Source organism: Myotis brandtii, unplaced genomic scaffold (genome assembly GCF_000412655.1).
Source record: "Myotis brandtii unplaced genomic scaffold, ASM41265v1 scaffold90, whole genome shotgun sequence".
In the NCBI taxonomy this organism is placed as follows: domain Eukaryota; kingdom Metazoa; phylum Chordata; class Mammalia; order Chiroptera; family Vespertilionidae; genus Myotis; species Myotis brandtii.
The window spans coordinates 1,635,171-1,649,016 of record NW_005371694.1 but is presented as its reverse complement, the minus strand read 5'-3'; the positions used below and the strand labels follow the sequence as shown (position 1 = coordinate 1,649,016).

The 13,846-nt window shown below is 39.5% G+C and overlaps 1 protein-coding gene across 1 annotated transcript in view; it reads left to right on the top strand.

The window, feature by feature from the left end:
- LMO4 (LIM domain only 4) overlaps window positions 1-7,511 on the top strand; it is a 36,712-nt gene extending 29,201 nt beyond the window's left edge. Inside the window, exon 5 of the mRNA XM_005885317.2 lies at window positions 7,231-7,511. Coding sequence (XP_005885379.2) covers window positions 7,231-7,272 — 42 coding nt within the window. The 3' untranslated portion in view covers window positions 7,273-7,511. The remainder of the gene's footprint in view (window positions 1-7,230) is intronic.
- Window positions 7,512-13,846: the final 6,335 nt, after the last annotated feature.

The following is a 13,846-nucleotide window of genomic DNA, read 5'->3' as shown; positions in this document are numbered from 1 at the left end:
TGAAGGTCTCTATCGCCTTCGATGGACGGCCAGCAAAAGTAGAAACTGTTTAATAAGGCCAGTCATTTTTTTTAGCCTTTGTATAAGTTATAACCCAATGGTCCAGGGGAGGGTTATATAAACAGACCTCATTTTAAACTCCAGCTCTGTCACCACCCAGTAGCCATATGATATCTTGGAAAGTGTTAATTCGTCTTTCTGAGCCTCAGTTTTCTCAACTGTAAAATGGGGACGCTATGGTGCCCATCTTGGAAGGCAGTATTTCATGGTTAAGAGCACAGACTCTCAAGCCAGACTATCTGAATTCCTACCTTAACTTCGCCGCGTAGTATGTGGCCTTAGGGAAGCCTTTAGCTGGCTGAGTCTCAGTTTCCTAATCTGTAGAATGGAGAATGTGGTGGTGCCTTCCCCAATGAGTTGTTCTGAGGACTGGAAAGCAATTATAATCCTCTTGTGTGGAGGGGCTTTCCCAAGAAGTAGGCCCCCAGGGAAGCTCTGCACACATTGCAAATACTATTTCAGTATTTTTTAAACAAATAAAAAAGACTTAAAATAGGTATGTATTAATTTTAGAAAGAGAGGAAAGTTGAGGGAGAGAGAGAGAGAGAGAGAGAAACACCGATTGCTGCTTCCTGCACAGTCCCTACAATCGAGCCTGAAACCCAGGCATGTGCCCTAACTGGGAATCAGACTGGCGACCTTGGTGCATGACTCGATGCTCAACCATCTGAGCCACACCAGCCAGGGCTAAAAAGGACCTTTGTGAAGGTCTTACACATTAAGTAAGAAAATGTGTACGAAGCCAAGTGGAGTCAGTATTGAGATACAAAGCCTCATCCGTTCACTCCTGCCCCCACCTCCAGCCTGTCTGAGGACTGGGCATATGGTCAGTGCTAGGTCTATACGGCTGGGGACAGCTCACTCAACTTTAAAAACTATGGGGCACTTTCTGTCCCTCAAGGTTTATATTCTTCCTTTGCAAGTAGAAGCTGGTATTGATTTCAGAGCCTTGAGAGGGGAGAAGTGATGTTCCTTATTTACTAACATTTACTTGGACTGGTATCTGGGACACCCCAAATATGCTATGAGTCATTCAGAGGATAACGAGATCTATCGCACTGTACAGATTACTCACTAATTTGACATTTGGGGATTTTTTTGCAAAATGTTAGGGAACATTTGACAAGATGCAAATTGCTGCATCCGTAAGTACATTTGACTCTGAGGATGGGAGGCACGCTCCCCTGATGTGGTTACATTTGTTTCTAGCACCAGCTGTTGCATCCTGACAAGGTGGCTTGTTTTATTTCCCCCCCCTAAAGGAGAAAGTATTTGAATTTTGCTCCGAAAACATAACTAAAACTCATCAAGCACCTACTATGTTTCATTTAGTCTTTACTGCGATCTTTTAGGTACTTACCATTAGCATCTCTATTATTTAGTGAGAACACTGGAGTTCAGAGATGTTAAGCAACTTGCTTAAGGTCACACAGCTCTGAAGTTTCTAAGCTAGAATTTGGACCAGGGGCTGCCTATCCCCAAAGTCTGGGTTCTGCTACAGCAGAATGTCTCTCACACCACCAGAGCATCATCTGATTCTGACTTGCTTCTCCCACAATGAGGAGGTGTGAAGGAGAGGAACATTTCTTGGCCAGTCCTTTGTTTTAAACCACTGGGCAGCATCTTGTTTGACACTGTTTCATAAGTGAGGTCTGAATGAGCTGGTAATCTTATCATGACATTGTTTTCAAAGTCAAACAAGGAAGACTGTGTTAAGGGAATGAGAAGGGCCCTCCCAGGCCCCATCCCCAGGCACAGTTATCGTGGTCACATTATTTTTGGCATTGTACCATACCGCTGAGATTTTCCACTCCCTGTCAGGCAGATTTTCTCCCTTTCCTATCAGCTTCAGGAAAACAAAGGGGCATGTGTATAGGATCTGGATGTGAGGAATATAGGATGTCCAAGAAGTAGGGGTAGGGACCTTAGGGAAAGCCTGGATTCTGGGCCATAGTTCTTGCGGGAACCCAGTTGAAGGGAGGAGCTGTTCCAAAAAGAGGGCCCCCAGTGAGGTACTTACACACTCAAAAGAGCAAATAAATGCCTCCTGGTTCCAAAGGCCACCCCAAAGCCACACTCTTCAGTTACCATTTTAAATGAAAGACAAATATCTGAGAGATGCAAGTTAAAACTATGCTGAGATATCACCTCACACCTGTCAGAATGGCTGCTATCAATAAATCAACAAACAACAAGTGCTGGTGAGGACATGGGGAAAAGGGAACCCTCATGCACTGTTGGTGGGAAGGCAGACTGGTGTAGCCACTATGGAAAAGAGTATGGAGTTACCTCAAAAATTAAAAATGGAACTGCCATTTGACCCAGAGATCCCACTTCTGAGAATATATCCTAAGAAACCTCGAATCATCAATCAGAAAGAATATATGCACCCCTATGTTCATAGCAGCGTATTTACAATAGCCAAGATCTGGAAACAGCCCAAGTACCCATCAGTAGATGAATGGATAAAAAAGCTGTGGTACATTTACACATTGGAATACTATGCAGCTGTAAAAAAGATGGTACTCTTACCTTTTGTAACAGTAAGGATGGACCTGGAGATTATAACAGTAAGTGAAATAAGCCAGTCAGAGAAAGACAAATGCCAAATGATCTCACTTTATGTGGAATCTAATAAACAAAATAAATTGATGAACAAAATAGAAACAGAGGCACAGATAAATAGAATGGACTGACAGATGCCAGAGGGGAGAGAGGTAGGAGGGACTGGATGAAAGAAGGTAAAGCTATTAGCCAAAGAACATATATGCATGCACTGTTGGTGGAATACAACAGTGTGGTGATGGCCGGAGGGATGGATGGCCAGAGGGAGGGAGAGGCATGGGCCTGGTGGAGGTGGGCAAATGGAGGGAAAATGGGGGACATCTGTAATAGTGTCAATAATAAAAATAAAATAAAAAACAACAGCCAAAACTAAACTTTAAATATTATACTAAAATAAATAGATTAATAAATAAGTAAAAGTTTTAATCTAGAAAAATAAAAGACAAAAAATACAGGGTTTCCTTCCAAAAATGTATACACACTTTAACAGGTGATAGCTCAATTTTGAAAATGAAATGTATTTTAATAAACACTGCCTTTATAATTATTCAAAGTATGTGTATATATCTTTTTCGGACACTCTATAATAGGAGGTAAGAAAGCCCTAAGATTTTTCATACATTTCCTTATACCTTTCCTATCTCTGTTGGTAAGTCGGGCCTGCCCGAAGGAATAGTAAGTTTTTCAAAACAGAGATTGTGTGCTCTGTCTGATTCTTCCTGACTGCTTGGTAGCATTGTGTGTATGGTAAGGGCTTAATAAATGCTTGTTGAAATGAAAATGATCCTTGGAACAAAATCCATCCTGTGAATTTTAATACTTCAGTATTTAACACTTTAAGGATTGATAGTGACTAAGTTCTTTTTTTCTCTAGCCTTGAACATTTAAAACAGGTTTACAACACTTGATTTTTAACAAACAGAAATAATATACAGGGATACAACTCAAATATCTGAATCAGAAGGCTAGAACAGGGGTTCCCTACCTTTTCAACCAGGGAAGTCCTTTTTTAATGTTATGAAACCTTCATGGATCCTTCCATATGATAATGGTTGTATTTTTAAGGTCTATTAAATTGGGAGAAAACTACAATAACAAAATATTTTGTAGTAATTTTTATTTTATTAACTCCAACATCTAAAAACTGGAAAGAAAAGAGTAGTATGGCTTGTGTCCTATTATGTAACCTACTTATCAGCTGGGAGGTGGGGAGTGGGGTGGATACAGCTTGAGCTTGGAAATTGGTGGGCTAAGTGTTTGGAGGTATTTAGCTTCTTTTGGTCTCTTCCTCCACTTCCTTTTCTATACAGTTGAAAGCCATAGCCATGTTAGCAGTTGCAACCCAATTAAGAGTGCTGATTCATGCCCTAACCGGTTTGGCTCAGTGGATAGACTAGAGCATCTGCCTGCAGACTGAAAGGTCCCAGGTTCGATTCCGGTAAAGGGCATGTACCTTGGTTGCGGGCACATCCCCGGTGGGGAGTGTGCAGGAGGCAGCTGATCGATGTTTCTCTCTCATCGATGTTCCTAACTCTCTACTCCTCTCCCGTCCTCTCTGGAAAAAAATCAATAAAATATATTTTTAAAAAAAGAATGCTGATTCCAAATGCAAACTGATGAAGGGCTGGGTTTATTCTTCTGGGACTTCCTGCTCCAGAAGTGGTCCAAGTAAAACCGGCCCCACTTGAAGTCTTTACCACTGTTAGAATGGTCGCCTAAATGTCATCTTCAGAGGCAGGGAGACAGCACGGGCTAGTGAGTCAAACACTGCCTTGCTCATCCAGAGGCCTTGGTACTAAGTCTGGCTCTGTTTCCAGTTGGCTGACCAAGCCAATTCAGCTCTCCGGAGTACCCTGAACTCATCTGTAAAGTGGGAGATGGAACTAGATGACCTCGGAAGGCCCATTTGTAGGCTACAGATCCCCAGGAATGGTCCTGAAGCACCCGAGCCATCTAGCCGGGGGCCAGGTGCCACCCAGCTTGTCCTTATGCCAAGCCCACTACCTGCACAGACCAGCTCACGGAAGGTTGCACTCAGAACTTTGCTCTGGGTCTCTCTGGAAAGGGGGATTTCATTTTTGGTGTCCTATTATTAACCTTTTTCCACGCTCTGTTTTCCAAGTTTAGGTTGGCTCAGCAGAGATGAACATGGATTGTTTGGATTTTTGCCCAAGCTGTTCTCCGAGCCTGATAGCACATTCATTACTCCCTACCCATGGTTTCTGCTAAATGACCTCGTTAGTGCTCTAATTACATGTTGCTCTTCAGAAAGCCGGGGGTGGGGGTGGAAGAGTTAACGAAGGCTGAGGACTGAGATGGAGTACATTGTAAACATGCTGAATGACGCCTACCTTCCCCTGGCCTGATTACCCATGGGGAGTTGGAAGGGAAGCTTTATGCTTCTTTGTCTCCTCTTCTTCTATCATTACACATTAAAAGATAATAATAACACATACAAAATGTGTTGGCGATAGTTGGTAATACATGAATTTGAAAGCTGGATAGTAATATCTTTATAATTTGATGTCCATAGAATCAGAGAATTAAAAAACAAACCCTAAGGGAATAAAAATGAAAACAGATATTGAGTGCCTATCATGTGTGCATACAGGTTTTTGTTCATCTTACCAACAATCCTATGGGCTACTTATTATGCTTGATTTATTAATGACGAAGCAGGGTCATTGAGAAGTTCAAGTATTTTCCAAAGACGCAAGTCAAGTATGTGGCAGAGTTGGGACTTGAAAGCCCAGGTATGTCTGATTCTAAATCCCAATATCCCATGCTACCTCTCTATTAATTAACTCAATCATTTACTCATTTATTCAACAAATATACTCGACCTCTATCCTATGACAAAGTATAATCACAAAATTTCAGAGTTTCTATATTACTATTTTAAACTCAAGTCTACAAATTCCTCAGGTGACTTTAATTCAGTGGTGTCTTCTTAGATCATAATTTCCTCTATCCTCTCAGGCTTCATACCCTTCTGCCTTGAGGGACAGATCACAGATCTGAGATTCAGGATCCTGGTTGGTATATTTAAAGATTATTCTGAGAAAACTTCTGTTTTTCAGGTAAGGAAACAGGTTCAAAGATTTGTTGAAGTGGTCAACTTTTTACTACACCACATTCCAGTGGTGCCAAGAGTGCATTTGTATTTATTTGGAGTGTTGAGAAAGGAAGATGGTGAGCCATGACACATAACGAAGATTTTCATCTCCAGCAGCCTGTGCCCATGAGGAGAGGTGCCGTGCACACTGCACACAGAGGCTGATTAGCAAGTGACTTAACTTTAGCTTGTTAACTACAAAACCACACGGGTTTAATTTTAATGAAAGAGAACCCATCTTCCAACCTGGGTCTCTGAAGTTGTAGGGTTTTCTTTTGGGTAGTGTTTAGGTGAACTTGTAGAGTCAAATACTTTCACTTATCCCAGTGGAATTCTCTCTGCCACGTTTTTAAAAAAGTGGCAAGTACGATCTGTTGAGTGATGAGGAATGTCCACACTTATGAAAAAAATAAATGATGTGATAGTAATATTAACAGGATTCAACTTTCACCAAGTGATGAACTTTCTTAAAACAGGGGGGTCTAAACCATGTGATTACTAATTAGCGTTTCAACAAAGAACTTGGAATTTTGCAAACCAAGCATTTAAAAATGTGAGCATTGTTTGTTTGACAGACTGTCCAGACACTTGTGCAGGCTTAATGTATTAGTTTATTCTATAGCAATCAAGTTGTTATTATAACTACAAGAAGACGGAAAAATAAGACTTCCACAGTCAAATCAGCCATAGGAAAGAGGCGAAAAACAAAACACAACTTTGAGCTATTTCCTGAATCTATAGTATATTTGCCGAACTGGGGGTGTGAAACAGCAGGAAACCATTACTGCATGTGATCCTAGTTTTAATGATTCCACTAGAACATAATAAACCTATAATATGTATGCCTCGAAATAAATTATAGATCCCATAGTAAAAGGCAACCCCTTACTCCACATTTATCAATTTTGGAGAACTGCTCCCTTCTTCTGCAAATAAGTCATTAAGCTTCATGTTTCACCACAGAACAACTTTGGGAAGAATTATTCAAACCTCCTGAAGTAATTCATTTGTATTCCTCTTCTATTTTTAATAACCAAAAACATACACAGGAGATGCACATATACCTTTAGAATTTTTGAATGACTGGACAAAGCACTGTTAAAAATTCAACAGCACTAATTACTAGCTGAGCAGTATAAAAACCTCTGAATAAATGTCAGCCTAGGAGATAAGCTCTTATCTTAATCTAATGACTCCACAGACTTAATTTGTCAGGCCAGCCTCGTTGATGAAAAACAGGCTTCTAGTCTCCAGTGTGAGCAGGGACATCGTTCCAAATCTTTGAAGTTGGATAGTAATACCATCAGTGTCATCCTATAAAAATCTTGCCACCAAGCCAATTTAATTCTTATTGTCCTGTTACACTAATTAAAGTTGTTCCACCCCCGTTGGACAAATATCTAAAAGTGAAGTCAATGTATTTGTAGATTTGCTACATTTTGAACTAATCACCCTCAACTTCCCATGTTTTGTGCATTTTTTTCATACAGCCGGAACAACAGGGACCATCTATCTTTCTATGGGGAAGCTGAGATGTCCAGAAGAACCCATCAATTCAGAGGAACCCATTCATTGAGAAGCCATGTAGCAAAGTAGTTGAGAGTGGATCTTCTGAGGCAGAAACACCTGGTGGAATTTTTGCTCTGTCACTTATAAGCTGTGTGACTTTGGGTAGATTTCTTAAACTTTCTTAGCCTCAGCTTAATCATCTGTAAAATGGAGGGTAATCATGGATATTATGAAGGTTAAATAAAATAATGCTTGCTAAGTACTTAGAGTGCCAGACCTTTATATTTAATTCAGTTCAGCTTTCATTCATTCACTGACTCCATTCATTCATTCAATAAACAAATACATAACAAGTCTATGGCACATGCTAGGTGATATATAGGGCATATGAAGAACCAAAGGGCAGAATCTGTTGCCTTTGAAGGACTTTGTATGAACTTGTAGCTCGAGCCTGACACAATTAGCTGATCTCACTACACCTGGGCAGGAAATTCCACAGAATTACCAAGACTTTCCACTTAAACTTCGTTGTGAACCTTATTGCTGGTTTTCCAGCAACATGGGGACGTAAATTTCCATCACAGAGGTCTGTTGTGCAGATGACGTGAGATAATGTATTGCGGACAGCCAAATGTTGGTGGCCTTTCAGTTCCCTTCCTCTCTTGTCCCTGCTGACCCAGAATCACACGCATGGTACAAGCACATCTAGGGAGGCCTCTTTTGTCTTGTTTCATCCCATTCTCATCAGTCAATGTATATTCTTTCCAGCATCCTGTCCTTCCTCTGCCCAATTCCCTCTTCACTACTTGGATGGCACCTTATTGATTTTCTATTCTATTTAATGCCACTTGGAGATATTTGTTGATATTTGTTATTTTGTTGATTTCCTTCATGGAATGCGAGGACACAATTTCTTTAAAACCTCTTGAAATTCATGCAGGTACTTAACAAGTATGTGCTGAGAGTCTGTTACCTACTAGGAACTCCACTGGGTATTGGTGTCCCCAATATCTGAAAGCTACAGTCCCTACTCTTTAGAAATGATACTGTGGTATGGTGAATGCAGTGACAGGCTCCTAAGGTGCAGTGAGAGCATGATGGAGTGGGGGAGACATTCAACTCAGATGGGAACTTACTTGTTGATGGTTTTACAGAGGAGATGACTCTTGGGCCCAGCTCTGCAAACTAAGTAGGAGTCACTTGGTAAAGACAGAGGGAAAGGAAATTCCAGGTTGATGAATCAGCATGAGCAAGTGGAAGAAGGTAGTTCAGTAGAAGAGTGAAGGGCCTGGGGGAAAGTGGTGGGAGATGAGATGGAAATGAAGGATTCCCAAAATCCTCCATGCTGAGAGTTAGCATTTCATCCTGGGAGTGACAGGAGCCATTGATAAAGTTTAAGGAGGTTGTTAGTTCTCATTAGCATGTATCGTGGGCTCAGGAATTGGGTTTGTGTCTGTGTTCTCCTGCTTCTCACCACTTTCATGGTCTGTCTCTTCATGATCTTCCTTCCACCTCTGAGCCCCAGATTCACTGAGCGCCCTGGCACCTGCCCTCAGTGTCCCTCTTCTGGTCTCCGGTCATCACTGGTGACTCACAGCTCTCTGACTTCCTCCGCTCTAACGACTTTCTATTCCATCTACACAACTTTTTCTCCTGTTACAGCAGGGACTGGGACTGCTCTGCCCTTGAAGCCTTCAGCAGTGATGTTCTCATTCCTAAGTCACTTTCTCTTACTCTCCTACCTTCTCCTTCCCTTCCAAACCTCAGTGATACATCCATTGCTCCATCCTTCCTACCCTCTAGTCTTCAGTCCTTTTAACCTCCTTTATTTCCTACCCTGCCTAGTTAGAGTCCCATGGGAATTTCTATTACTAACTCTGTTAATCCCCTCACTCCTAATATTCAACTTCAACCATTTCCTTCGCTGCTTGAAGAAAATGGAATAACCTTGGCTTATTCCACTTATCACTTAGAGTATCTGGTTTTCAGTTGAGCTCTTAGTTTTGGCCTTTTCCTCAACTCTCATAGACTTCCTTTCTCATTCCTTCCTGACACACAGTTTTGGGTGACACCTGTTGGAGACAGGTTTGGTGGACATGCCTACTCTACCCTAGGAACTTCCTTTTCAGCAAGTACTCCAGCCCCCACTCCAACCCTGCCACAGATGTTTAGAAAAGGGTAGACATTTGATACTGAACCCCAGTGAAATGATCTATTGACCATTGGCCAATCAGATTTTCTTTCTACAGTCTGTTCCTATATTATTTAAACAGAGTGCACTTTATTGTCACTCCTTTCAATGTATTTCTATTACTTTTGACCAAAAAGCTTTGACAAGGTTATTGTAGCCTTCAGGTCTCAACCTACTCCTGCTCCCCTCACTCTCTTTATTGAATTTTAGTAAGAAAATAGAGAAGCAGCAAGTACTCCAGCCCCCACTCCAACCCTGCCACAGGTGTTTGGAAAAGGGTGGACATTTGATAATGAACCCCAGTGAGTTGATCTATTGACCATTGGCCAATCAGATTTTCTTTCTACAGTCTGTTCCTATATTATTTAAACAGAGTGCACTTTATTGTCACTCCTTTCAATGTATTTCTATTACTTTTGACCAAAAAGCTTTGACAAGGTTATTGTAGCTCTCAGGTCTCAACCTACTCCTGCTCCCCTCACTCACTTTATTGAATTTTAGTAAGAAAATAGAGAAACTTTAATCAGAAATCCTTCAGTTCTCCTCCAACTGTTTTCATCTGTATTTCTTACTAGTCATATCCTGTCTTACAGAGATTCCTCCTACTTGGGTTCTTTTTAAAAACACAACTTCAGTTTATTTACATTTATTAAGACTTATTTCTGCTACTTTATTTTATGTTTTCTATTTACTATGCTTTATATCTTTGCTTTCTATTTTTCTTCTTATGTGGGTTGATTGAGTTTCTCTTCTATTGGTTTGGAACTTACACTTATTGTTACTATTCTTTTAATGAATTTTCTTAGACTTTTAACATTTGTATTCAAATTTACATTTTTTCCACCAAAATTGAAAGTTAATCAGTGGTTACATCATTCTCGTCATAGAAGCTTTAACTTTCATCTTACTAAGGTTCCATCAATCCCATAGTAAAATGATCTAGTACTAAAGTTATACTTTATTTATAAATAAGAATTATTTAGATTTACATACATGTTTTACAAGTACCCCTTGCCCCCCATTTTTTTTTCCTTCAAGGTTAATTTTTTACCCTTACTGAATACATCTTTAGTAGTTTTTTTTTTTTTTAAGAGCTTGGGGTCATTAATTTTTTTGAATTCCACCTGTTGAATGGTAGTTTGTATAGAATTTTGTATAGGATTTCAGACTTGGGATTTTCCCTTGACACTTTAGAAATCATTCCATAAACTTTTATAGTCATCATTGTTATTGAGGTCTGCTGTCAATATTATGATCATTCCTTTATAGGTCATCTCTATTTTTATTTATTTATTTTTTGAGTTTATTTTGTTTTTTTTTAAAATATATTTTTATTGATTTCAGAGAGGAACGGAGATCCTGGTTCATAGGTCGATGCTCAACCATTGACCCACTTAGGCTATTTTTTTAAAAAAATCTTTATTGTTAAAAGTATTACACATGGACTATTTTTTTATTTTTTTAAATTTTTATTGTTGAAAGTATTACATATGTCCCAACCCCCCGAAATTGACCTCTTCTAGCTGGCCCCTGTTTCCTCCTCCCACCCCCTACCCTGCCATCCCTAGGCCTTCACCAACCTATTGTCTGTTTCCATGGGTTATGCATATATGCATCCAAGTTCTTTGGTTTATCTCTTCCCACCCACCCACCCCCGACTTCCCTCTGAGATTCCACAGTCTGTTTCATGCTCCTATGTCCCTGGATCTATTTTGTTCATCAGTTTATTTTGTTCATTAGATTCCACATATGAATGAGATCATGTGATACTTATCTTTCTCTGACTGGCTTAGTTCACTGAGCATAATACTGTCCAGGTCCATCCATGCTGTTGCAAATGATTAGATTTCTTTCTTTTTTTACAGCTGTGTGGTCATCTCTATTTTTAAATCTCTGATTCTTTTATGTTTCCTCTAATTTTGATATTGTGTACTTTCACTATGATGCATGTAGGTGTGGATTTTTAAAATTTTGCCTTTTTGGCACTTGGTGGGCTCTCTAAGTATCAGAACTGATGACTCTCTTCATTTTTGGAAAATTCTGGGTTAATATCTCTCTCTACTCCAACCCATCCCCATTCTCTCTCGTCTATTCTTATGAAACTACTGTTTTGAGATACATATTGGAGCTTTTTAATCATTTCTTTATGCTTTTCAAATTTCCTTTTTTTCCTCCCAGCTTTTTATCCGTTTTGATAGCTTCTTGGGTGGTTATTTCAGTTCTCTGTACCAGTTCACCTGCGTCTAACTTTTTAACCTATCAAATTTTGTATTTCATAAATATTTTTAATTTTCAAGAAATTTTAAATTTCCAGATCTTCTGTCAGGGGAGTTATTGTTTCTTTAATTTCTTTGAGAAATTAAAACACTACTCTTTTTTTTTACTACTCATTTTAATGTTCTTTTTCTACAGCTCAAATATCTCTATTTTCTTGGGATTAACTTCTGGTAATTTCTTTGAGAAATTAAAACACTACTCTTTTTTTTACTACTCATTTTAATGTTCTTTTTCTACTGCTCAAATATCTCTATTTTCTTGGGATTAACTTCTTCTGTTTTCTGGTTTATTGGCTCTCTCTCCTTGAAATAGATTTTTTAAAAATACATTTAAAAATTCTGTTTGTGAACTCATCCTTTCATTTTCTTGGGACCCAATGTCCTCCTTGTGGGGATGGTTTCATGGCTGCTTCTGCCCCAGCCCTAGAGCCTGTTTCTGACCAAGGTTACAATTGTGATTGGTTGGTTCTATTACCCTGCAAAAATAGGTCCTTCCCCTCAATGCAGTGTGGAATAGGGTCCTAGTTCTATTATAAGAACTCAGTGTTTACCCTGTTTATGGGCTGATGACTTCTTCTTGGCTCCAACCTTGGGCTGATGGATGGAGATATTTTGGCAACCATTAATGACTGTAAGCACTATACTGATTTCTAGCTTTGGAGGGGTGATTTGCACCCATGTTATGCACTGGATATTCAGCTTTAGTTTTCACTTAACACCCTGGTTTCCCATCTGTTTCTCTTGTTTTCAACATCTCTTTTTAGGGAGACCTGTCTGGTGTTTTAGGTTTTTGCTTTGTTTGTTTGCTTATGAAGTATATTTCTTGTTTTTGAGTATGACTGAATTTTTTAAAATGCTTTTATTTTTTTTAACTCAATAGTGTATGAAAGAGTTTAATATGCCCTTTTTAAATAATACATACTTTGTTCCTTGCAATTCATATTCATCATACTTATAGATTACATTTTACTTTCTTATTTACAATGCTTAACACATTTATGTTTATATCTTTTCTACAATGTAGCTGTTTTATTATTAATTTAATTTTTACTTTTATAAAAGCAATAAATGTATATTGTTTTAAAAGTTACGTAGTACTAAAACACTTATAATGAACTAGAATAATTTTTCTTCTCATTCTGAATTTTATGCCCAAGAAACAATTACTCTCAAATCTTCTAGCTCTTTCCCCTGATATTTAACTTCATCTACATTAATAAAAGAGAAACATGCAAATTAATCATCACTTCATCACTCTGCCACTCCGCTACACCCACCAGCCAACCAGAGCGACTATGCAAATTAACTCAACAAAGATGGTAGTTAATTTGCATACACAGGCGCAGAGCGAAGACAGAAGATGACTAAAGATGGTGGTGGCCACAGAGCTGTGGTGGTTAATTTGCATACACAGGCGCAGAGCAAAGACAGAAGATGACTAAAGATGGTGGTGGCCATGGAGCTGAGCAAGCATGGAGGCTTGGGTTGCTCCCAGTGACAGAGGAAGCCAAGCTTCCCACTGGCCCTATACTCTGCTCCAAAAGGGGCTGGGAGCCTAGGTCGCCGGGACTCCACTGAAGAAGTGGCTGGGGGCCTGGATCGCCCCTGGCCTCCAACCAGCCCTGGCCTCTGCTAGAGGAGCTGGAGAAAAAAAAAGGAGGGGCTGGGACCAGCCAGAGCAGAGAAGCCAAGCCTCGCTGCTGTGGCTGGACCAAAGGCCTGGGTCCTGGGTGCTGGAGGAAAACCGGTGCCGGCAGCCAGGGGAAGGAAGGCTTATTGCACGAATTTTCGTGCAACGGGCCACTAGTATTTCTAATAATAGCTGACACTGCTTACCATGTAACAGTTACTGTTCTAAGTGCTATTAATGTATTTAATCTAAATAATATGCTTATATCTTGACTGATAAATTTTAGGAATATTTGATTGTATTTTTGCTACAGTAGATAAAAACTTAACTCTATGCTTCTTTTTTCCCTTCTACTAAATAAAAAAATTTTAGTTTATTATGCACATGCAAATGTTGTTCAATGATGAGCCAAATAGTGCATTACAACCCCGTTTCTTTCCTTTTTCTGCCCTTTATTTCTCTTGGAAATGACAATTGCTTTGTTTTTTCCTTATGTACCT